Below are 27895 nucleotides of genomic sequence, written 5' to 3' on the forward strand. Positions count from 1 at the left end.
AGTTTTTATCAGTGTTAATAATGTGACTCCCTGGGTATAGCACTTATAAGAACTTGCATTCTGATATCTTGGACATATATCAGTATGTAGCTTCTACTAAAATTACAATAATCAAATTTGCATTTTAATTCATTCTTCAAAAATCGCAATAAGACAAGAAAATTTATTTTAAGTCGGGTTGTAGAGCTTTTTGCAAACATTATGAATTTCCATGGAAATGAGATATGCACATGTTTATCTAACTGTATACCAAATACCACTGACTCACCATTAGCTTAGGTTCTCTTACACTGATAAAACCACAAACACAACAAAAAATCTTGATGCCACTATCAACAATGCTGTCGACACCAGAAACAGAACTCCTAAATTTCATTTCTAAGACTTTGTAGTTTGGGGAAAAAGTGTTGTTTCTAGAAGTAACTTTCCACTAATTTTAACTAAAAGTCTATAAGGAATACAGGGATCTCTTAGTATCCAGGCTGTAGATAAGTTTCAAACTCACATGTATATTTTCATTGGTAAGGTACAATGTTGCCAAATTTGTCCATGCTATGTGGTTCTGAAAAACAAAATCATAATTCAAAAAGATTACCAGATAATGGAAAAGTATGACAGAGAGTTATATTATAAAGTTCATATTGATTTCAGCTACTGTTCATTGGTGTTTATACTAGAGACATTTGTATAGTATATACCGGTACATGTTCCTATATTTATACAACTTTAATACTTGTCAAATGTTCATGTATATGTACCAAGTTGTACTTTTTATAAAAAATATCTATCTATCTATCTATACATCCCTTTTCAGCCTTAAACTGGTGAGAAATAAGTTCGTCATACATACAACAGGCATAAACATTTTTGAAAAACCCAACTTCAAATTCAGTGAGGTATCGTTTTAAAAGGGATTAGTTTACAACAAACTGAATTTTAGTTGATGGCTGATACTATTGTGATTAAACAAGTGTCACAGAACGAAGGGGGTCTTATTGGGGGGTTCTGATCCCAGAATCCCACTCAGGGCTTCCAAAAAATATTTGAGCCAGCCGGACATTTCATATCTGATCCCGATTTTAATCCCTTAAGACTTAGTCACAAAAGTCAATTATGGTAATCAGATGGCCTTTCCAATGATTGACATTACAATTTACATTAAAAAAAACAACTTTACTTTGATATGATATGAATTTGATGTTCGGATGTTACTGTTAAATTGGCAGTGCATCATTCAAAGTGTGTAGATCAGCGTGCTCCTATCTGCCTTAGACTTTTTATTTGTGCAAAATGACATTGTCAAAAACTTTACTTTCGTTTTCAACCGGATGTTGACTTGACAATGGTAAAACATGGACCATAAACGGATACGTAAAATCCGTGTATGTTTACAAAGCACGACTGAGAGAAGAAGCTCTTTCCATGTTATTTCTTCAACAAAATACTTGAATTGATAGATACAGGTATCAATGATAGTTTTAGCATTTTTAAAGGAATGTAGGATGCATTATTAAATTTCTCACCTGTGCACATGCGCACACGTGTTCTAGTTCATACGACGTAGTTCTGACGATTTTTTATTTAAAACCTTTTTAAATTTTTCATCAAATCATGTTGATAAACTAATTTCTAATAATTTTAATCTTTTGGACTAAATCAATTAGCTACAAACCGCTGAAAGTAAGAAAATAATTGTGAATAAACAGATCAATTTATACAATGTCCAGTACTGAACATAGTTCACCTGTCACCTGAACAGGTATATTTCAGCTGTAAAACTACTAATTAGCCTTGATTAAAATTAGAAAGTATTGAAGTAGGTGTTGTTTTGATAGTAATTAATCATCATGTCACATTTATGACCGGAAATGTGTTGATGTTAAAGGCAAAAGGTTGGGTCAAAAAGATCGTGAATTATGTAAAAATGACCGAAAAAGCCTTGAAAATTAAAAAGTATATGACCGTTTCATGCTTTGCCCAGCCGGACTTTTACCGGACATTATACAAATGACCGGAATATATGACCGTTTTGGAAGCCTTGATCCCACTTACTGTTTTGTCAGATTCCCAAATCCCGCTTACAATATGTATGTAAGCAATTCTCATTTTTTTGTAATTCCCATGTCCTGCTTTACTTTATTTCCCGATTTCACAGTACAATAATTTAACTTGCATGTGTCACACTTACAAAAAAATCGACAATCCTGTGTCATGCTTAGACCCCAATAAGACCCACAATAAAGAAAATTAGCTGGTAAATGTTTTGGATATCATAGTCTTTGTAAAATCTAACTTTACAAAAAATATAAATAGTACTTACACTAGCCTCTGCTTTGATAGACTGGATAAAACAATGCTGTGCTAGGGTAGGGTTGTTCACTCCTGGAGAAGAATATCAGTTAAACTTAACTTTATAAGGTATACAGATTTAATTCAAATATATTTCAATTTAACGTAACTTAATAATTATAACTTAAGATCTCAAAGTAAATTCACCCATAATTAGTTGCAAATCATCTCATTTATCAATCCCAATGTGTCATTTCTGAAACCTGTAGATTCAATTTCAATATTTTTCTGGATTATAGCTTCACATTGCCAATGAGACATCTTTCCACAATCTCTGAATTTGTCCATTCCAATGAGATCATGTTGAAAAAAATATATCATCATCTCAAATTATATGTAACTTTCTAATATTTTGGATTCATTTATTTTTCGTTGATTCCAATTTTGGTGTATGAGTAAAATTGTACTTTTATATGGATGTATTAAAAAAAATTGCACTCCTTTGAACTTTTAAATTTGAGGTTTATTTATCCAACACAATCCATGAAAATTGATATCCCACTTATAACCATGAATCACCAGTAAAACTTATACCCAAACCTTTGGAGGAAGCTACAACACCCAGTGCATTCCAGTGTAGATGGTTGCTACTATCTAAAGACAAGGCTTTCTTCAATGAATTGACAGACTTCCCTGCTACTGTTGTCATGGATTCAGAGGGACTATTCTGTGATTGGTGGAAAAGGTTAAAACCAAGGTCATGCCAAAGAGAGGCACACTCAGGCAGAATTTTCAAAGCTCTACCATAACATCTGAAAAATGTGCATACATATCATCAAAAGTATTTAAGAATTTTATTTTCTAAATATTGGAATGGTTTCCCTTGTAATGTTTGAATCTATCTCTGAAAAAATACCTAGTTCTAAATTAAGATATATATATGTATATATATAAAGCTTGAATTTAGTCCATTCATTCCTTTATACAAAATAATTCATTAAATGATGTCCATGTATCACCTAACTCTTTCAAACATTCTAATCAAAACTAAAGGGTATTACCTTGCCCCTAGTTCTAGTGTTTGTATCATTGATAACACTGTTGATTCCTGATCACTTTTCTCTAGCAACTTCTTTGGTACTTCCATGCTATAGTAAATAAATAAGCAATGATCAGTTAATAAAATTAATCATTACATCTTATTTAATAAATCAAATAATTGTAATATATTTAAGCAACACAGCTTTTTTTCAAAAACAAGCCAAATTGATTCACAAATAAAAGATTGTATATTGTCAGAGATTTTTTTTTAATAGTGGCCACAAAAAGATGATAATGTTATAAATATGAATCAGGTTGCATTAGTTCATAATTATTTGTCCATTCACACCCACATGTTTCAAAACTATTTTTGCACTAATTCAAAACTTAACATAATAGGGCAAACATTTGTGAATTATAAGCAGCATGACTTATTTGAAATTTAAAATGATTAAGACATCTGCTTTACAATACAAGTTTGTTCAAAACTGTTACATTTTTTTGTTTTTGATAATGATTTTTGACTTTGATTTTATGTACAATTTAAGAGTGAAGTACATAGTTATTTCCTGTTTGAATTGATTAATTGCAGTTTTTTTATAATATAGTTAGTTTTGAGTATAGTTATTTTAAAAGTCTATGTTTTACCTGAAAGTCTCTTTGGCCATATGATGTGTTATTGTACAAGCATCTCCCATAAACTTCCATAAACAGGACAAGTCTGGTCTATGTGTCGCTGCTCTAAAATATACAAGAAATACATTGTTATATTAAAGAGGTTCTTTAAAATAAAAATACAGCTAGGCGTAACCAAAACTAGCTTTTAGCAGGTAAAGATCTATCACAAAGCCATTTGAAAATGGGTAAACATTTATGTTGAAAAAGGATACATTTGACATTGAATCAACTTGATTGTTCACTGAACCTATGGTATATGGCAATAATTTATCTATAAAAGAATTGAAATATATTCATCATATAGATATAAGAAGATGTGGTATGAGTGCCAGTGAAACAACTCTTTATATAGGTTAAAGTACGGTCTTCAACACAGAGCCTTGGCTCACACCGAACAGCAAGCTATAGGGCTCCAAAAAATAACTACTGGAAAACCAATCAAACGTGAAAACCAACGGTCTTATCTATATAACAAGAGGCTCTCAAGAGCCTGAATCGCTCACCTGAATTTTTTTGGTTTAATCTCTCATCAATGATTATTTTGGCTTTTCAATTTATTTAAATGTTCTTTGAATCGTCCTATTTTCTTCAAAAGCAAAAAAAATCATTTTCTCCTATGTTCTATTTTAGCCATAGGAGCTATGTTTCTTGACATACAAGGAAATGAAATATAAAATTTATACTAGATACTCTGAAACTCTGAAACTCATTTAGCATAAGTTTGGCTGAAATTGATACAGCAGTTTCATAAGAGAAGATTTTTTAAAGTTAGCAAATATGATGAACAAATTGTGAAAAATTGTCATTAAAGGACAATAACCCCTTAAGGGGTCAATTGACAATTTTGGTCAAATTAACTTATTTGTAGATCTTACTTTGCTGATCTTTTTTGCTGTTTACAGTTTATCTTTATCTATAATAATATTCAAGATAATGACCAAAAACTGCAAAATTTCCCTAAAATTACCAATTAAGTGGCAGCAACCCAACAATGGTTTGTTTGATTCATCTGAAAATTTCAGGGCTGATAGATCTTGACCTAATGAACATTTTTACTCCATGTCAGATTTGCTCTAAATGCTTTCGTTTTTGAGATATAAGCCAAAAACTGCACTTGACCCCTATGTTCTATTTTAAGTAACGGCGGCCATGTTTTTTGACGGATCAAAAATCAAAGCACACACTTTGTGCAGGATAATCTAAGGAACAATCATGCTAAGTTTTAACCAAATCCATTCAGTAGTTTCAGAGGAGAAGATTTTTTAAAGTTAGCAAATATGATGAACAAATTGTGAAAAATTGTCATTAAAGGACAATAACCCCTTAAGGGGGCTCACGGGTATAAATCAACTTTTTTTTTCTAATATAGAATTTTGCCAATTTTTTCAATAAATTAACTTTATCCTATACCTAATAGAAAAATAAAATAAAAACATGGGGTCACCGTTCATTTAAGCTCACAATCTGCCTCCGAAAGAAGCATACATTTTTGTTAATGTCCCTTTTTTCTGTTGAACTAATAGGATACATATAGGTAATATTGAAATAAAAAAACAACCTAATTACAGAAATCGCATAAATTCTACAGTTATTTAGTTTATGTACAGCTTATTTGAAAACAATAATAAAAAATATAGGTCACCGATATGTTAAAAAAGATATTTCAATTTTAATGCCAAAAAATGTCATTTTTGCACCAAAGGGAGATAATTTGGAGCTTTTTCAATGATATAAACATTTTTAAAGTCATCTGGGGCCAAACCAAATCGATTTTTTGGATTGATTTTTGTACCATATCATAAGTAATAACTAATAGTGTAATAAATAAAAACTGTGATGAAAAAACAAATGTTTAATTTTTTGCTGAAATTTTTGTACCCGCGAGCCTCCTTAAGGGGTCAATTGACAATTTTGGTCATATTAACTTATTTGTAGATCTTACTTTGCTGATCTTTTTTGCTGTTTACAATTTATCTTTATCTATAATAATATTCAAGATAATGACCAAAAACTGCAAAATTTCCTTAAAATTACCAATTAAGTGGCAGCAACCCAACAATGGTTTGTTTGATTCATCTGAAAATTTCAGGGCTGATAGATCTTGACCTAATGAACATTTTTACCCCATGTCAGATTTGCTCTAAATGCTTTTGTTTTTGAGATATAAGCCAAAAACTGCATTTGACCCCTATGTTCTATTTTAAGTAACGGCGGCCATGTTTTTTGACGGATCAAAAATTGAAGCTTACATTTTATGCAGGATATACTAAGGAACAATCATCTTAAGTTTCATTCAAATCCATTCAGTAGTTTCAGAGGAGAAGATGTTTGAAAAATTGTTAACGACAACAGACGACGACGACGACGACGACGACGACGTCGACGGACGCCAAGTGATGAGAAAAGCTCACATGGCCTTTTAGGCCAGGTGAGCTAAAAATTGAGAAACAAGAAATACTTATGAACCACATCAACAAACAACAACCATTGAACAACAGGTTCCTGACTTAAGACAGAGGCAAACAAATGCAGTGGGTTTAAACGATTTAATATGTACTAACCTTCACCCTTACCTGAAACAATAGTGTAACATCACAAAATAATATATGCATACATACCTTGTTAGATAAACCAAAGCCTCCTGACAATCATCCCTGGCTTTTCCATTAAAAAACAGTTCTAGGTGATGGTTAGCTAAAAGTAGATACGTCTCTCCAATTCCTGAAACATAATCAGTGAGAATTGCAGAGAAATGTTCCAAGAATGTGTGTTGTTAACCTGATCTTTTTTTAACAAAAGTATTATAAGTTTTATAGATAATTTGGGGTATTGCAAGACATCATGTGGTTTTTGTGAATGATCTTACAGTAACTTTAAGTATTTCCTCTTTTTTTTTATCTTTGGGTCACCTTACTTTATGTTGTTTTTCTCTAATGATAACATTCTGTCCTTTATCATGAGTTTTATTGACTGGAATTCATAATCAAACATAGAATTCATGCAATTTTTAAAATACAATGTTCATTGTTAAATATGATGCACTGGCTAAACTATAGCATATACACAACTCAGTTCACATTATAGTTATATGGATTATTATTGTCCTATTTTGTTTTTATTAAATATCTATATTTTGGTTCACTAATAAGTTAAGACTATAATAAAATTGAGAATGGAAATGGGGAATGTGTCAAAGAGACAACAACCCGCCCAAATAAAAAACAACAGCAGAGGGTCACCAACAGGTCTTCAATGTAGCGAGAAATTCCCGCACCCGGAGGCGTCCTTCAGCTGGCCCCTAAACAAATATATACTAGTCCAGTGATAATGAACGCCATACTAATTTCCAAATTGTACACAAGAAACTAAAATTAAAATAATACAAGCATTTTTTATCTTGACCTAACATAACATTTCTTTCTCATTTGGAATTATTTTTAAGATGTCTATTTTTTAAGTTTTCTTACGTTAATTGGTAGCTGAAAAATCAATTTCAGAAATCAACAGTCATTATCTATTCATACGTATCATACCTTTGAGAGCAGGAACATATTCAGGATCTCTACTGAGGATCAATTTGAATTCATCTATAGCTTCTGTAAACATCCCTAATGTCTGTTTAATAGCTGCAATACTAAAGAGGTATTAACTGTTAATACATGTATGTAATTCAAAATAAGAATGAAGGCAATATATAAAATGCCTATAATTGTTTACATCCACTTTATTTGAAAGTTGTCTCAGTGGCAATCATACCACATCTCCGTATTTTTATACTGTCTAAAAATTCCTATGATGTATTAAAAATCTGGATCATTTTCAAGATTTTCATTATGTGAATGTTATACATTTTTCAATGAATATATTTTCATTTATCAGTAACTTGAATATTCTGTATATAATTTTGTTGACTGATTTTATATACTAATAAATAATTTATGTGATACTGTTTTAATTATCAGACATTATTAATGTTTTTTTTAATTATGAGGGATAAAGATTGTACTTACTGGTAAAGGCAATAAATAGAATCTGGATCAAGCTGAAAGTAAATTACATTATTATATGACATTCTTCTTTTGCTTTGGAAACAAAGCCATGTTCTTATTTCAATAGGGTATATGTGTTTGAGGTCACAATTAAAATTACAATGTCAATTGTATTTTGATAAACAAAAAAGATCAAAATGAAATTTGTGTTGATGTTGCTAAAAACAAAATATAATCATTCTCAAATGGGGAGATCATTTTGACAAGGTAGAATCCTGACTGACTATTGCTCTGTATAAATATATTGACAATAGTGCATCATTTTTTTTTTTATCAAAAACATTTCTGGTTTGTTTCTCAGTCTTTAGTTTTCTTTGCTATGTTTTGTATACTGTTGTTTTTTGTTGTCTTAGTTCAATTTGGTAGTTTTTTTCTCTCTAAAAGTCAAAGCAATAATCTACTGATGTTCATTTAACATTATTTTTCTATTGAATGAAAGTTATAGCATAAAGTTAATAAACAATAATAAAGTTCCCCTCACCTCAGAAGCTTTGGTGAAAGCTTTTAACGCTGCTGTGTAGCTGCCTCTATGATAGTAAGCTTCTGCTAAACACTCCCATACATGACTGAAAATAATAAGAAAAGGGAATCAAGTTTAAATAAACCACCTTTACAGAATATCAAATAATCCTAGAAACTAAGCCGGAAACATCATCAATATCATCTATTGGTTTTACTATTAGAGTGAGAGGGTCCTAGAAGCAATGCTTACACCAGGATATCAAAGAATATGATTGTTTAAGAAGTAATGCATTCACCAGTGTATTTATGAATGGGAAGGACTCAGCACTAATGCATTCATCAGGATCGTATGAAAAAGAGGGATTGCAAAGAAATGAATTCATCAGAATCTTTAAAAAATTTGAAACACCTACTTATCTTTAGGATCTCCTCTTAAGGCTGCCTGGAAACTGGTCACAGCTGAGTTAGCACTGTCATGCTTTACCTGGTATAATCCTAGCCTTAGCCACGCCCACTTTCCACTGAAAGAAAAAAATAGATATTATAATACATTTTTTGTACCATAGTTCGTTAAAATCAGTCTTAATATCTCATACAATGTACACATAAAGTAATGATATGAAAAACTAAACTTTTAAACCAATAAATAACAAGAGGCTGTCACAACGACAGCAAACCGGATTTATTTACATTTATTTGTGTCCTGGCAATATCAGATGATATCATTACTGATGAATGGTGAAAGTGAAAATCATCAATATCAAATTTGACCTCTATTTTGTCATCAGTATCAACATTTTGAAATAATAATATTTGAAAAGCTTAGATTGAATGGTTCATGAGTAAATGCAACAACGTGAATGGAAACGCCATTTTACGATCTTTCAAGAACCATAACTCCTGAACAGTAAAAGTCAAAATCGTCATTATGGAACTTGACCTCTATTTTGTCATCAGTAACAACATATTAAAATTTCAAAAGCTTTGGTTGAATGGTTCATGAGAAAATGCATGGACACGACGGGAAACACCATTTTTCAATCTTTCAAGAACCATAACTCCTGAACGGTAAAAGTCAAAATCGTCATTATTGAACTTGACCTCCATTTTGTCATCAGTAACAGCATATTAAAATTTCGGAAGCTTTGGTAGAACAGTTCATGCATAAATGCACGGACACGACTGGAAACTCCATTTTTCAATCTTTCAAGAACCATAACTCCTGAACGGTAAAAGTCAAAATCGTCATTATTAAACTTGACCTCCATTCTGTCATCAGTAACAACATATTAAAATTTGGGAAGCTTTGGTAGAACAGTTCATGAGTAAATGCACGGACACAACTGAAAACTCCATTTTTCAATCTTTCAAGAACCATAACTCCTGAACGGTAAAAGTCAAAATCGCAATTATTGAACTTGACCTCCGTATAGTTGTCAGTAATAACATATTAAAATTTTAAAAGCTTTGGTTGAACGGTTCATGAGTTAATGCACGGACAACATTTGATTGCCGCCTTTCAAGAACCAGAACTCCTGAACGGTAGAAGTCAAAATCGCCATTATTGAACTTGACCTTCGTATAGTTGTCAGTAATAACATATTAAAATTTTAAAAGCTTTGGTTGAACGGTTCATGATTTAATGCACGGACAACATTTGATTGCCGCCCGCCCGCCCGCCCGCCCGACCGCCCGCCCGCCCGGCCACCCGCCGTACATCCCCAAATCAATAACCGACATTTTTGTCACAAAAATCCGGTTAAAAACAAATTTACTAAATCTACACATGGAGGACCCTATATAAAATCATAATGCTTTAAATACAAGGTAAGTTCTTGGATTAAATTACTTACCAACCAGCACTGGCATTTGAAGTCACAGAGAGCAGGAGTTTATATGCTTCTTCTTCCTGATCTGCTGATTTCAGTAAATCACAGAGGGCAGCACCTGCTTCATCACATCTAATGTCAAGGTCAAAGGCTTTCTGATAACATTTTCTAGCCCTTGTTTCATCATGTTGGACATTCAAGGAGAAATGTCCCAGGTATAAAAATGTTTCTGAATTGTATGGGTCCAATTTTGCTGACTAAAAAATAAAAATATTTTTATGAAAAAAAATTAAAAACAATTATCTATCGACTTTATTTTTATATAAAACATAAATCAAATCACCCCATATGAGGGCGTGGACAGGGGTATGGGAATCCAAGACCCCTGACGACCAGTTCCCATATAACACCAATGTACATAGCTTGCATGTTTATCCATATACATTTAGTTATAATCTAGGGCAATAGTTCATACATGCTGCATATATAGATTATCTTTTAGTTTGGATTAAATATCAAAATGATCTGACTGTCTTACTTTATGTCTATGGAGCTTATAAATATGGTAAAAAGGAATGAAATAGACATATTACATTTGAAGACAGGTAGAGGTGGTTGTACAGTAGGGTGTAAGGTGGATGCTCAAGACCACCAGGAGCCCTTATGTAAATGATGCATTTTTGTCATTTCCATGCACCATACTAATTTTAAGAAAACTCATTTTTGAAATATTTCAAATAATCTGAAGTTATGCATATGTTATTATATTTTTTTAATCATATCATATCTTATTATTGATCAGTATACAACTTGAAATCATAATTCACAACTCTACAAAGAGGAGGTAGTTGAGTAGTTAAATGAGAATTGTTGTAGCAAGTACTGTAAATTCAGAAATTATTACGTGCATTTATTATTGCAATTTTGTCATTTTAGACTAAAATGAGATTTTAATTTTTGCAATATTCAGAAAAATCCTGTTTGATTCATATAAAAAATTTCAAAATGAGTGTTTTAATTATTGCGATGATAACCCTTGTCGCCTTCATCGCAATACATATAAGAATTTTATATATTCTATTACATGTAAGTAGAAAAAATGAAGTTGATGAGCAATGGATATTTAAAATCAATTCAAACCAATTGAAATTGACCTGTTTTCTTTGAATTTTGCAGAAAATAAAAATCTGTGCTATTTGCTTCATCATTTTTTCTAAATTTTCTACCAGTAGATCAAGTAATGACCACATATATAACCATTGAGACAATAGCTTTACCTTAAGCAATGACATGTAACAAGTTTCAATGTCTGTCTTCTCTTTACCGAACTTATATATCTCCCATAATGCCTTAGCATACCAAAACATTGACCAGCTGTTATTAGGATCTGTTTCAATACTGGTTTTTAATCTATAAAATATTCATTTTGTTTTACAAAATATATGTTTATCAAGAATTAAATGCAATCATTTTGAAGAAAAACAATTCCAGATTCAAAGTTCAAAGTTCATAACCATCATACTAGTTGTGTCATACTACAGGTATGTAATACTTTTCCTGTAATTAGAATATACTCTGATGTAAAAAAAAAGAGTTCATTTGTTAATACTTTCTGAGACTGTATGTTTACAATATCTTTAAAACAATAAAACTAATTTTATAAAATGAAAAATCCACAATAATATAATATACAAACTTGACTACAGCTTCTTCATAGTTGTTTTTATGGTACAATAAACATCCACTTAATGCTATCATCTCAGGACTGTCACCATTGATACTCTTCTACAAAAAAAAACAGAAAATAGGTCAAATACAAGATAATATGTTCTTAAAAATGTTTTTTTTTCTGCATACTTCAAGGGTACAACCTAGGAACAACTAGAGGTTTAAAATATCTGCACAATCTTTCCAAATTCATATAAAATGATTTGGTCATTGATCATTACCTGAAAATTAGCTATTTTACACAATTAACAGGCTATTATTTGAACTTGGAATTATTTTTAATTATGGAATTTGCATTAATTCTTGTTCTGGAAATTTTTTGATAAATTCCATGTTTATTCTGTACTTATATGTTCTGTGCCGTGCACAACACTATCTATACAAAACACAATGTATGAAAAGTGTTATGAACAGCTCAAAACATTATAATTCCAAATTATAACATGGAATTTATTAAAAATTCCAAGCACAAGAAATTATGCAAATTCCATAACTAAAAATAATTCCAAGTTCAAATAATAGCCTGTTGACATATTCAATGGTACAATTATAAGAATTGATATTCCCATTGCCTGATGGAAAGAAGAGGTAAAACTAAAAGGTAAATGTGATCTAATCTTACAGGTGGGGGCTGGTCTAATGAAGTAAAATTTATTTCAAAACAACAAACATACCTCACAGTTATCTAGATCATTCAACATCAGATAAATCTGACCTTTCAATAAATCTGTAGGAATCTCATCCGATATCTGAAAAAGTAAAATAAATAATATTTCTTAATGTATATTATAAGTATTGGGCATCATTTTCAAACACAAAAACACAACTTATATATTAATAATTTTTAAACATAAATCATCTGTTACTGGATTAATATGATCTACAGCTGAGTCTTTTATTCCTTCCCATTAGTCTGACCAAGGAGGTTATATTAGAAGGAGAGTGAACACTCTGCTTGATACAAAATTAACATCCCCAGGATAGCAGTTCGATCAGAGAAAAATGATAAAAATATAAAGAAACCGACATGTTTATCACCCACTTGACATGGCCCTCTGATGTACCGGGCTGTTACCGCGAGCAGTTCGGGCTAATAGATAAATCGCATATGTCACGTGGTTGTTATCAGTGAGTGGGTCATTAACGTTCAGGTGTATTTTTGGTAACAATGCAGTATATAGGTGTTTATGATATGGAAAAAGATTGGACGCGCAATTTCAAAATCAATCGTCTGTCTACCGTGAAAAAAGATGAAGAAATGACAAAGTTATGAGGGTTTAAAGGAAAGTTGGTGTGCGATTTTTATTCAACACTACATTGCTTTATACAAAGATTTTCGCTTCACCTGTCAATTCCTGTTGATGAGAATTGGCAGGTAATAATCATGGAAAATATACGAATATGCAAAGTACTTTAGTTACGGTGACCGGTAACGACCGGAAAGAATATTTGCAATTGAAGCATAGAGAAATTTATCGGGAACAACGTAAAAGTGCTTTCTGTTGGTATTAACATTGACGGCAATAAGACAGATATTCGTTTCATTTCTATTGGTTAGAAGTTAACTTTTAACATAAAATTTTAATTTTTAATTACTTAATAAAAAATATCACAAAAAATCGTATTAATATATCAATAATTATCAGTTTATGACACCTCGGGTGTTTCCGTTCTTACTCGGGTATGTAATTAGGACAAAATCTCCCTCTGTGACAGAGTCGATCTCAAGTAATTAACACCCACTTACAGAAAAGTCGGTAACATTTTATGTGTAATTATCATCTTTCGTCCTCTCTCCTTCTAATATAACCTCCTTGGTCTGACCAACTCCAGAGAAGAAAAAACAACAGTTCTAAACTCCTAAGACACAATTAATATTTTTTTCCTGAACTAACAAAATATAATAAAACAAACCAAAGCATGCTATCTCAAAGTGAGCTTATATCTATCTGACTTTAGATATATTTGTCCCAAAGACAGATTTTTCAATAGGTTTGAAGGGACAAGATAATAAGGGACACCCATTCAAGAGTGACAGCAAACACAAGTCATATGACTGTAGGTCAATATGTTTCACAGCAAAGTTAAACATATGTTAAATGTATGTTACCCTTGATATCTTGTGAATGTAAATTATCCGTTTATTGATTACATAAATGTAGAAAAACATATGTTGCAACTGCCCAGAGGCAAAGCTAATATTAAATGTTTTTGAGTGTTTTATTTAGGTTGATATTTTATTGCAATGCTCTCAATACTTCTTGTAGTTGAGATGTATCAATATTCTTTCATTTGGTTTAGAAGTATTACAGGTTGCAGTGGCAGATCCAGCCATTTTAAAAAGGGGGGGTTCCCAACCCAGAGTAAAAGGGGGGGGGGGGGGGGGGGGGGGGTTCCAACTATATGCTCCCATTCAAATGCATTGATCGGCCAAAAAAAAGAGGGGGTTCCAACCCCGCCCCCCCCCCCCCTGGATCCACCACTGGGTTGGGTTTAAGTTTCAGGGTGGGTGTATGTTGGTGCAATTAAAATATTCGGTATCCTGTTGTTTTAACTAATGTTTTAACTTATTTTGGTTGGAATGATGAATAAACAGCTGCGCCACAAGCGCATGATACACTCGTTGTCTTGTGAAAAAAACATAATAAATGTTTTTGGAATAACATGTGGGTTGTACAGGAAGTCATGCTAAGTATATTCTGACTCATTCCTTATTCCTGCTCAATAGGAAGTTTATATAAGAGACAAGAAAAAAATTGCTCACATCATGTTTTATATGTTTTTTACTAAAAAGCTTAATAAAAATTCAATAACTCAAAAAATAAAATAAAGAATCATCCAGAAAAAATATACAAATCTTTAGATTAATATAAGTAAAAAATGTGTGAAGTTTTATGCAATAATCATACAGTTTCTGAGATACAGTGCGACATATGACCCCCCCTCCCCCCAAACTCAATAACTCTAAAATAAAATAAAGAATCATCACTAAAAAGTATGCAGATCTTCAGATTAATATAACTAACAAGGGTGTGAAGTATTATGCAATATTTATAAATAGTTTCTGAGATACGGCACAACATATGAACCCCTCCCCCTTTTTTTTTTACAAAAAACTCAATAATATAAAATAAAATAAAGAATCATCACCAAAAAGTATACAGATCTTTAAATTAATATAACTAAGAAGTGTGTAAAGTTTTAAGCAATAATCATAAATCGTTTTTGAGATATGGTGCTACATGTGAAAAAAAACACCACCTCTGTTATACTTAAAAAGTCACGTAACTCAAAAAGTTTAAATCTTATTTTTCACCAAAAAGTATACAGATCCTTTGACCATCACAAGAAACAACTATGTTAAGTTTCATGAAATTTGGATAAGTCGTTCTCAAGTTATGGTGCGATATGTTTACGCCGAACAGACATACAGACGGATGACATTTGTATACCATAGTACGTCCCGTGAAAATTTTGACGGGTGTATAAAAACTGAGTTGGACTACACCTCATTTATTTGCTTTGAGCATAAGATATGGGCGTTATATATTGAATGCCATGCTACTGATTGAGTTACAGGGTGATCGTCAATTTAACTGAACACTGCCTATAGTGCCTAACAAGATTTTGTGAGGTAGACGAAATTGACCTTAAAAAGATCGTATTGACTTTTTCGCTCTAAAATTAGGTAGATCGGACATATTTTGACTTTATTTAATGACTTTCTTAGTTTGGGATTAATTGTAATTAGCATGTTCCAATGAGACTGAAAAATGTTGTTTTTTTGTAAGATGAATAATTATTTTACCTGGCGTAGCCGTGTGTAAAGTGTATTTCGGCATTTCACTCCAAACAATGACTTGTTGATTGGAATAAAACGTCTTATTTGTAAACTTTTTCTGTTTTTCTCCGCAATTGACTATTAAGAAATAATCTATTTACTGTGTATTTTCAAAATTTTGTGAAAATAGGAGAATTGGCATTTCTTACCTTTCATACCTATACTTTCATTGATAAAACATAACATGGACTCATCCAGTGTCCAGTTTGAAGGTCATTTTAGTTACTGTATGCACGTTCTGATTTAATCAAAAGTCATGTATGAAAAGTATAAACAGTTTGAAGGTAAACTAATAAGAACTTAACCCAATCAAATTGCGTAATATTTAATAACAATGACCGGTCCACATTATAATAAGTAATAGGGGTAAACTGGGTAGGGAGAAAATGTAAGATATTCAAAATTTATTTATTTGCGATAACGAATAAAAATTTGTCAACCAAACGTTTTGCTATAATTTTATTAACATTTCGTTCTGTATTGGTACAGTTTTTTTTATCTTTCATTTATATATTTAAGGCCGTACAAAGTTTGGGTTTCAAAAGTCCACATAATTATTGACTATTTACAGAAAATTTATCCTTTTAAAACATAAAATGTTTCCAAAACAATACGTTTCTACAAAGTAAAATCATTTTTCAAAACACTGCAAAAAATTTCATTTCGATTGGTACAGGAGCATTGTCATAAAGTGTGTTGAAATAAACAGTGGTTTAGCAAACATCGAATTCCCTCACAAAATCTTGTTAGGCACTATAGTAAACCTTTTCTTTTTTTTGTTATGATTATAGTGAAAATTTCACCAAAAAATATGACGAGAAACAATGTCAATACAGAGCTGTGGCCTGGACATCAGAACCCCCAGATGCATTGCCATTGCCTCTACAATACATACCACTAATGGGGCTAAATTATTACTTGAGAAAGCCTCAACAAATCTATTACATAGGTAAATTTAGTATCAAATTATTGCAATTAACAAACTTTCAAGTCATCTTTTTTAATAAATTTTTAATTCCCTATATAACAAATCATTGTAATGTTTTATATTGCATACTTATATTGTCAAATATGAGTTGAAATATTAATATTATTAAAATTTAATGAACATCAAAAATCAAGGAAGATAACCCAAACCATTTCTTATACAGGTAAATAATAGATAAATTTCATGTAAAATATCATACAATACTTTAATAAAATTTTCTTCTCATTAATTTTTTAACCCATTTTCATTAATTATGCAATGTCTTTATTTTTCATTAATGCAAACACAAGTATCATGAAATTTAATGAAATAAAAAGTTTTTTACTGCAAAATTACGAAATTTTCATACTTTTTCATATAAAAACACATGTTCATAAAATTCTACTGAAGCTTTTTCTTGCCTAAATAGAATGATTAATTTTTTATTTTTTTTTTATTAAATACAGAAATGTCTGCAGTTTCTAACAATAATTATGACATATATTTTTGATTAATATTTTTAAGAAAATCAATGTTAAAAGACAAATACAAATTTCAACATGAAAAAATCATATGGTTATACAGGAAAACATTACACTAATTTCAATACATGTATTTGCATTCAAAAAATGATTTCTCAGAAAAGACATGTCATAAAAATATTTCATAATTATGTATAAAAAAAACCTGTAGACATATATGAGTTTAATATCAAAAACATCAAAATCAGAAATTAAATTAGTTCTTGACAATGTTTTTAATAAATATTTTAAAAATATAGGCATGGTAATGTATATTAGATTTGTTTATAAAAAGTCAACAAGTTTAATCTTTTCAAATGTGATCAATTGACAACAATGAATGTCAAACATCATGATCAAGCTGGTGAATCAAGAAAATAATATCCCAAAAAATTCAGGACAGGACATCCGTAGACAATTTGGAAATATATATCCCTAGAAAACAGTAAAAGTTTGTAAGGGTTCTGGGAAACTTTTGCTGTTAATCGCAGGCTCAACAAAAATGATGAAAAAAATTAATAAAGATAAACCTCTCCATTCTATCATATCTCTTAATTGTAAGAAGCTTTTGTCTTATTTAAGCAAAAATCCAGGATAGTTTATGAATCTAATAAATGTTTTAAAAACCTTAACTGCAGACTGTATACAACGTTAACTGGCAGAAAACTAGGTCCATTTATAAGTAAAATACAGGAAAAAAAAACAAATTTCAACAAAATTTCCTTTCAGATACTAGCTTTTGATCATAAACAAGCTTCTGTCCAAGTTTGGTAGAAATCCAGGACAGCTTAAGAAAGTTATTAAAATTTTAAAAACTTTAAACAGAGAGTGAATATTTGTGGACGACAAAGAAGGAATGTAGGATTGCTATGCCTCTGTTTTGCAACAAAAGTTGCAGGCTTGACAAAAAGGAGGTGCATATCTACAACTGGTTGAAATCACTGCCCAAATTTTGCATAATTTGGGCAGGATGCAAAATTTGGGCAGGAAAACTGTTGATGAAAAACTAAGTACCATCTGCACCATTCAATGCCAAACATTGGAAACTAAAGAAGACATATTCATAATCAAGAGAAAAACTATTAAAGTTATGGATAACACAAAACCGTGATCTCTTCATTATGATCTAGATCTGGTTGATGAAAGAACAGACATACTGACTAACTAACTAGAAGACAGATAGAGTGGTTTATGCAGTTCATTAGATACTGATCTTGCTTATGGTTACACAGGTATAAACACATATCCGTCAGTTTCTTCTCTAAACTTCTATACTGACCTCTAAATGTCTTCTTTTTGTTTGATCCTCAACATTCACCAACAATATTCTCTTGCACGTAAAAGACACCCTTGTAGATTTCGAAAAAATAGCAGGTTAATGCTGCTACAAGGCAACACTCACACCCCCAAAGTAGAAAGGAATTAATATAAGTTTCAATTACTTATTTCCCAATCCACTCTAAATAAATATGTTTAAACTTAACTAAACTAAACATTCACCACATATCTCCTATTATAAGATATACAGCATTTACTATTATGTGTAAATAATGGTGACCTGTTGAATGATTTCCAGCGCTGACTGTAGAGATGTATCTGTTCCTATCCCATACAACATCTCTGCTTGTAATACCATAACATCATTAGTTATTGACCCTGCAATTGTCAAAACTCTATCTTTCCTTTCAAGAGTCTTCAAGCCTATAATATAAAACATTTTAGTTGAAATCTTACAAATTTATGTAAATTTTAAAGGAAAAGAAATAAAATGACTACTTAAATTATACAAAATAAAAATGAATCCAGATGAAAAATATGTTTCATTGAATGGAAATTGTTTCAAAGATTTGGAAGTTCAATTTCTTTTTTCATTGGGTATATTATTACTGAAAAGCAGTCCTTATAACCCTGCATGCTATGACTACTAAAGGTGTAATACCACCAAATCATGGTACATCACATCCGGTTGCATACGAAAGTAGGTCTAAAAAAATATTCCCTTGAATTTGACAGTTGTAGGTAATTAATCCTACATTTTATTGCAGTAAAACCATTTCTGTGTCATAAACATATGTCTTGGGTATTTCAAAACACCATTATTTTTTATTTGTGATTTCTATAGAAAATTTTGTAATCTTGAGGTTACATGGTGACTAAACCTTGTACACAGATAGAATAAGGGGAGAAATTTGATTGGTTAACTTACAATGATGGTTATTTTCTTATATGCAATGAAATGTTATGTGAAACTTTTTCTATAGAACTGGACAGGATAAAACTTTACTCATGCCAAGTATTTCTTTATTTGAAACAAAGATAAATTCTGCACAATTTTTTGAAAAGTGCAAATTTAACAAAGACTAAAAGGGGAAAATCAATGGTGGTATTACACCTAGAACATGCACTTGTAAACCACTCATCTTTTATGGCATAGCTTTTAATTTATCAGTCTGGTTTTATTGTTAGTAGTGGGAAAATACTCATATTAAATATTTTAAAAATCAAAATAAATTTTGTCAAATTTTGTTAAAAAAAATTAATTATTTTTGAGATACTTACACATCTTGCAGGATCTTTCTGCTCCACTGAAGTCATGTAGATGTTTAAGTGTCAGGCCATGGTAATACTGTATACAAGGAATTTTTGGAAGCTGATCAATGGCTACAATGACGAACAATTTAAAAAAACATATATCCTTTTCTCAACTACGTAAATGTGAAGAAATTTTAAGTATATACATGGTACTTTTGTACATTTTGAGGATGTAGATTTTTGGTAAACCGAAAATAGAATATTGCAGGAACTGTTAAATGATATAAGATCTAGTTAGGATGTTAGCGTTTTCGTATGAATCATTTCACATTTTTTTCATCCAAGGGCCCATTATAGCTAATAAATTGTTGAAGTATTGCTTAATATTGGTGTCCAATGTCCATAATTTGATCTATAGTAGTGTACATTCTTGTCCTTTGGTTTGTGGGGGATACTTGTCATACTAGCTATAATACCACATCATCTCATATTGATAAGGAAGGCAAGCCTTCCACACATCTGATAAATTTTCAAAAGATTCAATTTACTTGAATACATTTTTATTTTTTAATAAATGTCATAACACTGTAACTGCAGGTGGTGAACAACAATAAAAGTCATGTTTCTTTGCTTTTGTTTTTTTCCAGTGGATGTAACAATTTCATTTTGTAATTTCATTTTTTGACATAACAATAAAAAAACTTATATGTCAAACTTTTGTAAACATTCAACAAGTTTAATCAAATGAAAAATAAAATACCAATGGCAATGCTCTGTCATTGAAATCGGACAGACTAGATAAAAAATTTATGAAAATTATTGCTAGTGATCGTATCTTTTTATTGTTGTTATATATTGGCTTTAAATCCAAACATTTTACCTCTAGAAAGACAATCCCTGGCCTCTATAAATTTCTTGTTACACAACTGTACATAACCTTGACCTGCTAACAAGTAACTGCTGTCTGGAGCTAGCTTGGATATGGTACTAATGTAATCATCCATGGAGGGATGTAACACTGGAAACTTTTCTTCTACAAAAACAAGAATGTGTCCATAGTAAACGGATGCCCCAATCACAGTATCATTTTCTATGTTCAGTGGACCGTGCAATTGAGGCAAAATCTCTAATTTGGCATTAAAATTAGAAAGATCTTATCCCAAGGAACATGTGTACTAAGTTTCAAGTTGATTGGACTTCAACTTCATCAAAAACTACCTTGACCAACTTAAACCTAAAGACAGACGGATGAACAAACAAACAGACGGATGAAGGACGCACAGACCAAAAAACATAATGCCCATAAATGAGGCATAAAAACCAGAACTTATATCAAAGAACATTTAAACATCATTTCAATCAATGAGGGTCTGTATGGAAGTCATTTAATTTTTATGCCATTTTTTTCAATTTTTCTCCATTTTTGCCATTATTCTCTGTTCCTTTTATTAAACACCCCATTATTCCTGGTTTCTTTATCATTTTATCATTTTTGCAAATCTTTCTCTTTTCATTTCTTGCTTTACTTTTACAAATTATGCACTATCTGTCCATTATTTTTAGCCATAAAAATTAGGAAATATTTATACATTTTTAAATATCATTTACATATTGGAAGCAACCAAATAGGAATAAACTCAGGCATGATTTGCAAATGACTTTAATATAAACCCTGGTTATGGTTGCAGAAAATATTCATCACATAGATATTTTCATAATATATATCTACAAGATCCTTTTCATGGTGTCTGAAGACTATAAATTTATCAACACTTTACTCAATTCCAGAAACATTTCTGAAATCATATAGTGGCTGTCCAAAAAAAGTCAGTTTCAACTTTAGCAATAAGCAACCATTATAACTGAACTGCTGAAACACGATTTCTGGCTAGACTATGCTGTGTGAATACTTACATATTAAATATTATATTTAATATATTTTACCTCATGAAGACATTACCACTAAATCAGTAGTATGATTATTGTGTTGAATATTGAAATTTTAATTTCTCATCAAATTGTCACATCTAATCTTTACAAAACAGATAGTCCATTAAAAGTAACCTTTTCTCATAATTACATAGCTAGTCAATTAAACAGCATTGGATTTATTTATACTTCTGTACCTACCAATATGTTTATCCATTGCCATGACAACCAGTATCTCTGTAGGATACGAAATATTGGGGAACTTTAACTGCAGAGTTTTACACTTAAACTCCAGCTTGCTACCAACATACAGCATCTACAAAGTTAAATATCAGAGGTAAAAATAACTTCATTTAGTTCAGTCATATTCTCAAAGCCATAATTCTTTTAAACTATACTACAGTCAAGAATTGTTAGTCTGTCCTTTTGCAAAGTACAGATATTGAGGGTGTAAACTCTAATAATAATTGTTATCTACTAAAAGACTGTTTTTCTCGATATTTTAATTTGAGAAAGAGTTTTTTGGGGGTTTTTTGTTCTATTTTATAGCATTATTATAGGCTATCCATCATTATGAAAGCTACTTTTTATTTGCTAAAGAATATGTTCACAAAAATCAAGAAAATATTGAAAAAGATTGCAATCAAGTATTGTAGAAAGGACTAAACATGGAAATGAGTACTTTTTTTTGTAGTCATTTTGAATCTTCATATATAAAAGTTTCAAGTCAAATCTGCTACCTCAGAATTTTTCTTTCTACAATAACCCTTTAAACAATAGTAGTGTTGATTTACTTACCTGCAGCAGACATCTGACATAAAACTTGACCACTAACGTAGTGTCTGCAAACTGTACAGGATCCAACTCAAATAAACTGTCACATGTAGATATGTACTACAAAATACAGATCACAATCACCTATTACAGTTGTGTAGCTTTACAACACAAACATGGTCTCTTAATGTTTTTATACTTATAGAATTATTCAATGGCAATGGCAAATCTTTTCTATTCTTGTATACTGTCTGCTTTTTAAAACTGTTGCATTTGTATTTGAAAATATTAATGGTAGTTATGTGTGTAGCATACAATCTTTGGAAATACTTAAAATACTCAAAGGGAAAGCTTTGAACTAGTTTTAAGTGTGCTAGTAATTACACTTAGGTACCTTGTAGTTTTGTTTATTTTTGCAAGTTTGTTTTTGTGTGCTTAGTGCCTATCTGATGAATCAAGCCTTTTTTATAGGGTTTGTAACTGGGTTGAGCACTTACAAACATGTTTATCCAGCCATATATTTGTACTTCAGGAGTCAGTAATCAAGTGATTGTCATTGTTTACAGTTATAAATACAGGTCATATTGTGTTTCTTCTCAAAAGGTTCATATTTTTTCTGGGGTCTTTTATTGCTTACTTAATGATATGAGTTTTGTTCATGGTAAAAGACCATACATATCCCTATAATTTACATCCTTGTCCTTTAAGGATGTACTTAGGTGAGGTAAGGTAAAATGCAATGAATCAAGAATTTAAAATTGATACTATAAGCTGGTAGAGCATTCTTTAAGGATAAAAATAAGCTAAAATTATTGATAGGTCATGGACCTCCTTTTTGAGATATTTGAGATTTAAAATATGGCGGGAAAAGGCTGACTCGGACTTTTACCTTATATTTGCATTGGTATTGTTTAGGTCCCAAAATAAAAGAAAGAAAATTAAGAATCTTCTAAAATTTTGGTAAATGACCTTTCATGAGCTATTAAGTCTTCTATGAAAAAATAAATGGGTGTTATGGGGAAAAATATTTTACATTGTATTGTATGGAAAAAGACCAAGGAGTCCGAACATTTAACACAAATTCCAAAACCTCACCTAAGTACATCCTTAAGCTCCAGTGCAAAGTGGTCTTATTGGCAATTATACCAAATCTTCTTATTCTTATTTACATCTTAATTGGGGAAATAAAAACATACTCTGATAAAAATGGTATCACTTCAATTTAATTCTTAAATAAAAAATCCTAAAATTATACATACCAAATTTTTCCATTCTTCTGATAAGGATTTTTCATTCCTCAATATCTCTTCCAATTTATACATATATTTCTCCTTCTTGTCTTCATTTTTCTCTTCTTTAACAAGATTCTCATAAATAGGTATAGCCTAAAAATATTCCATTGGTTTCTATAGAATATTTGCATAGTTGTCGTTGTACATGTAATATACCATTTCTTAAACTATTTGTCTGTATATTCTTTTTTCAATTTTAACTATTTATAAACAGTTGTGCATTGTAAGGCTAGGCAGTAATTTTAATCAAAAGTTTCTTATCAATTCAATTGCCTTTTTTTTCTATCCATTTCCTGACATTTTCACAAAAAATTGCATGTTTTTTTCTTGCATACTAACTAATCAAATTTAAACTTTACTTTTAAGATTAAAAATATATACCAAACATCTGGCAAAAATAGTTCCATACTACATTATGTACTTAAAATAGAGAATGTAGATAGTCTTATAACAACAACACTTTAGGGACTGCTGCAGAAATTTATTGATCGACATGTTTCGGTGCCTAGGGCACTGTCATCAGGATAAAAACAATACATAAAATCATGCTGAAGTACAAAATCAGGTTGTAAAATTTAAACGTCACAATGTTACAATGGTAAGTAACGTTATTAATAGCAACTGAAAGTGAAAGTGAAAGTTCATTGTAAGTATGTAAATAAACTATAAAAAGAAATTAAAATAATTTTTTTTTATTGTGAAAATGTTTGTTAAAATTATTCTGCCAACATGTGTTTGTCCTCTTGCATCGTGGAAAGAATAATATGTATATACTGTATAGGTTGTGTGGTCTGAATGTTCTATTAACTTATTTCCCCAAAATAGACAACATTTTATCAGCAATTCTGTACCATTTCGACTGGCTTCCCTTGGCCAGAGGTACTGCTTCCAATAGCGTCAGGAATGCTGTAAAATGTTTCGGTCGCCGAGAGTAAAGGACAAAGTATAAATATCACTAGTCTATGATTTTTAACTATGTGTTTCTTTATCAAACTATCGGGAATGGCCAGTAATCTGTAAAAGTGGTTGTATCTCGAGGGTTGTACATGTATGTTTGATTAACATATTTTCGGGAGCATCAGATTGAATTTGAAGAATACGAAATCGGGTGCATTTAATTTCAAATGAATTCTGTAAGAGAGAAATAATTTCCTATCACTGTTCTTTTCCTCCTTAAGGCTTGTTTAGGGTTAAGATGGTCCGTTATTATCTATTTCTTTTCTTGTGGTTGATGGCAGCATTCTCTGAAGGTTCCTGTGGGTGCCTCAACAAAATATAACTTTGTTTACTCTGTGCGAATGGCTAGTATGATTAGCGTTGGTTGCAATAAAAATAGAGAAGTATACTAGAAAATTTAACTATTATAATAAGTGACTGAGCTTTTTGATCACTTGTGTGCCCTGAATTGTTTTTCTCCTCTTATCTTTAATCTAAAGAACAATGTATGAAACATTTTACCATAGATATTGCTCCAATTTTCACATCTATATCTGCCAGTTTACTTAAAATATCATTTTTCTTGTCGTCATCACTGTAACATAAATATTCATTATATTAAACTATCCCTTCTCCAATGGATGAATAAAATACATTGTTTTGGACATGAGTTGGAAAATCCCTTACTTATCTTTCATTTATGAACCCCAGTACACAATTTTTGCTACTTTAAAAGACACTAACTTAATGATTTCATAATTGGTAATGTAAAAAAAAAATATGTAAAAATTTCAAGAATACATGTTGTGGCACTGTCATACAGTATTTTATTGTTTTGTTACAAAGTGTCCATATCTCTAAGTTGAGTTAATCCATAACACATAATCTTAATAAAATTATAAATATACATATCTTATTATAAATTTGCTTTATTCCACAACATCATGTGCAGTTTAATTTAGTTGCATATGTATACATAAGAACACATACATGACTCTGACATATATAGAGAATATCATATAATATGGCTTTTTCAATATCCCATCTCTCGCGGGATTATTTTGGTTGAGGGTTGATTTGTTTGTGATATTGAAAAAGCCATTTCATATACACTTTATTATATACATCACACATAGATTTTTTATGTGACATGACATCATATAGACCATATATATATATAGGTTTGATAACGCATTTGCAACAGTGAATGACAACAATGACGTAACGTCATACAGAGTAAAGGTGTAATAAAGCCTTTGCATCCATGACTGATATTGATATATACAGCATGATTGCCTTTGACTGTATTTCACATACAATTTATCTGTATTTACTAAGTATATAATAAAAGTATATAAATAAGTAAAATTTAAGCTACAAACCCTTTGTAAAGCTCTTGTAGTTTTTGATAAACATTAACCAGATCTCCTTCATGTCCACCATGTTTCTCATAAAATCCACAAAGTCCCTAAAAAAAGCAAGCAATTTCAAAATAAAATAAACATTAATATAGTAATTTTATTTTTATCATTAGTTGTCCTATGGCCAGTACATGAATTAGTAATACAACTTTCATGGTGCTTCGAAATCAATATTTTTAAATAATGGTTCCCTTATGTCATATTCATGTAGAACATGTAGAAGTATAAAGCAGAAGTAAATTCATTTTAAAAACAAATGTATGCAAAAAATCCCCAAAAAGGATTTACCTATAAAACAGACCCTGCATTCTCAACATTTGATTAAACATTTACGTAAAAAATTTGTAAATATTAACCAAGTCTGGTGCTCAATTCATATTGCCAGTATCTTGTAATTGTATTGTTTAAAACTTACCAAACAGGCTAAAATCTAAACAAAGGCAACTTCTGTTGCCTGTTTGTGTGCTTGAACACTTACCTGCCATGCTAAAACCTGATCAGGAGCAGCTTCTGTTGCCCTTTTGTATGCTTTCTCTGCCTGATCAAACTGTTCCATTCCATCAGCAGCCACACCAACAAACACCAAGGCATTATAATTATTCTTATCCTGTGCCAAAACTGTCTGTAAAGGTAAATAGTTTTGTGATAGGATTCTTAATATGTTACCTTCTTAATGTGATATGTCATCTATGAATTAGAATTTTAGAAAGAACACTCTGATATTTCTTACCCATGTTACCTTGACAGTACTAGTACTTCTTTGGTATATCCTAAGTATTGACATTGATTCTAACATATGATGTGCATAAATTTTGATAATTCATTTATCTATATTTTGAACTAAAGATTTCCAAAAGGAAGCTCCGGGTACTAATGGTTTTCTCCTCTTTGGTTAGGTTGTTGTCTCTTTGGCACATTCCCCATTTCCATTCTCAATTTGATATTGACATTTGTTTTTCCTTTTAATACAAAAAAATAACAATAATCTACATTGACACTACATAAAACTTCATCCTTTTCAAGGAATTAGAATATCCTTTGTATCTATTTTACAATCAAAGAGCTGAATAGCTCTGAGGGGAAAGACAGCCCTTGTTTCTATTTATTTTTGATACAATATTGAAATCAATTGTTGTTTAATGTAATTTTGTTTCCTTAGTTTAGGATTCAATTTGGACCAATGGAAGAGATCTGCATCTTCTAAATCTAAACATTCGATTATAGTTGATAGCTAATTATCTAAAATTTCACTGAATTCTGTCATTTAACAACAACTACAATATTTTTTGAAATCTTAATAGTGTACAACTGAACTGCAGGCAAGGGCCATTTTCCATTTTTTGTGACAGTAAACTTTTTTAATTTTTTCTTAAGAAAGTTAGGACTGAAAAATCTATTCAGTTTTAAATTTCAATTGATAAAGTTCCCAGTTACAACTCTCATCACAGGGATACAGGTACTAATAAAAAACAATATGATTGATGTAAACAGTGTGAAGCTTGTTTCCAAATCCTACATTTTGAAATATTTGTAAATCTCATGAATACATGTAAATAGGTTTAAACTACAAAATTTGTAATTATTTTTTTTCTGTTACCATAACAAT

At 30.8% G+C, this 27895-nt stretch overlaps 1 protein-coding gene across 4 annotated transcripts in view; it reads right to left on the minus strand.

Moving 5' to 3' along the window:
- LOC139520566 (superkiller complex protein 3-like) overlaps positions 1-27895 on the minus strand; it is a 41828-nt gene that overhangs the window by 9843 nt on the left and 4090 nt on the right. For all 4 annotated transcript variants that reach the window (XM_071313358.1, XM_071313356.1, XM_071313359.1 and 1 more), the window contains exons 3-25: positions 26768-26911; positions 26251-26336; positions 25391-25463; positions 23900-24025; positions 22665-22760; positions 22068-22182; positions 20818-20970; positions 19965-20066; positions 18964-19106; positions 12751-12825; positions 12045-12133; positions 11626-11758; positions 10373-10605; positions 8933-9040; positions 8539-8623; positions 8019-8050; positions 7542-7642; positions 6627-6729; positions 3979-4071; positions 3351-3437; positions 2890-3101; positions 2321-2382; positions 506-562 (exon numbers count right to left, since the gene is read on the minus strand). In XM_071313358.1, the coding sequence (XP_071169459.1) occupies positions 506-562; positions 2321-2382; positions 2890-3101; positions 3351-3437; positions 3979-4071; positions 6627-6729; positions 7542-7642; positions 8019-8050; positions 8539-8623; positions 8933-9040; positions 10373-10605; positions 11626-11758; positions 12045-12133; positions 12751-12825; positions 18964-19106; positions 19965-20066; positions 20818-20970; positions 22068-22182; positions 22665-22760; positions 23900-24025; positions 25391-25463; positions 26251-26336; positions 26768-26911 (2508 nt within the window). The remainder of the gene's footprint in view (positions 1-505; positions 563-2320; positions 2383-2889; positions 3102-3350; positions 3438-3978; positions 4072-6626; positions 6730-7541; positions 7643-8018; positions 8051-8538; positions 8624-8932; positions 9041-10372; positions 10606-11625; positions 11759-12044; positions 12134-12750; positions 12826-18963; positions 19107-19964; positions 20067-20817; positions 20971-22067; positions 22183-22664; positions 22761-23899; positions 24026-25390; positions 25464-26250; positions 26337-26767; positions 26912-27895) is intronic.

The sequence above is a fragment of the Mytilus edulis genome, chromosome 4 (assembly GCF_963676685.1).
Source record: "Mytilus edulis chromosome 4, xbMytEdul2.2, whole genome shotgun sequence".
Lineage (NCBI taxonomy): Eukaryota > Metazoa > Mollusca > Bivalvia > Mytilida > Mytilidae > Mytilus > Mytilus edulis.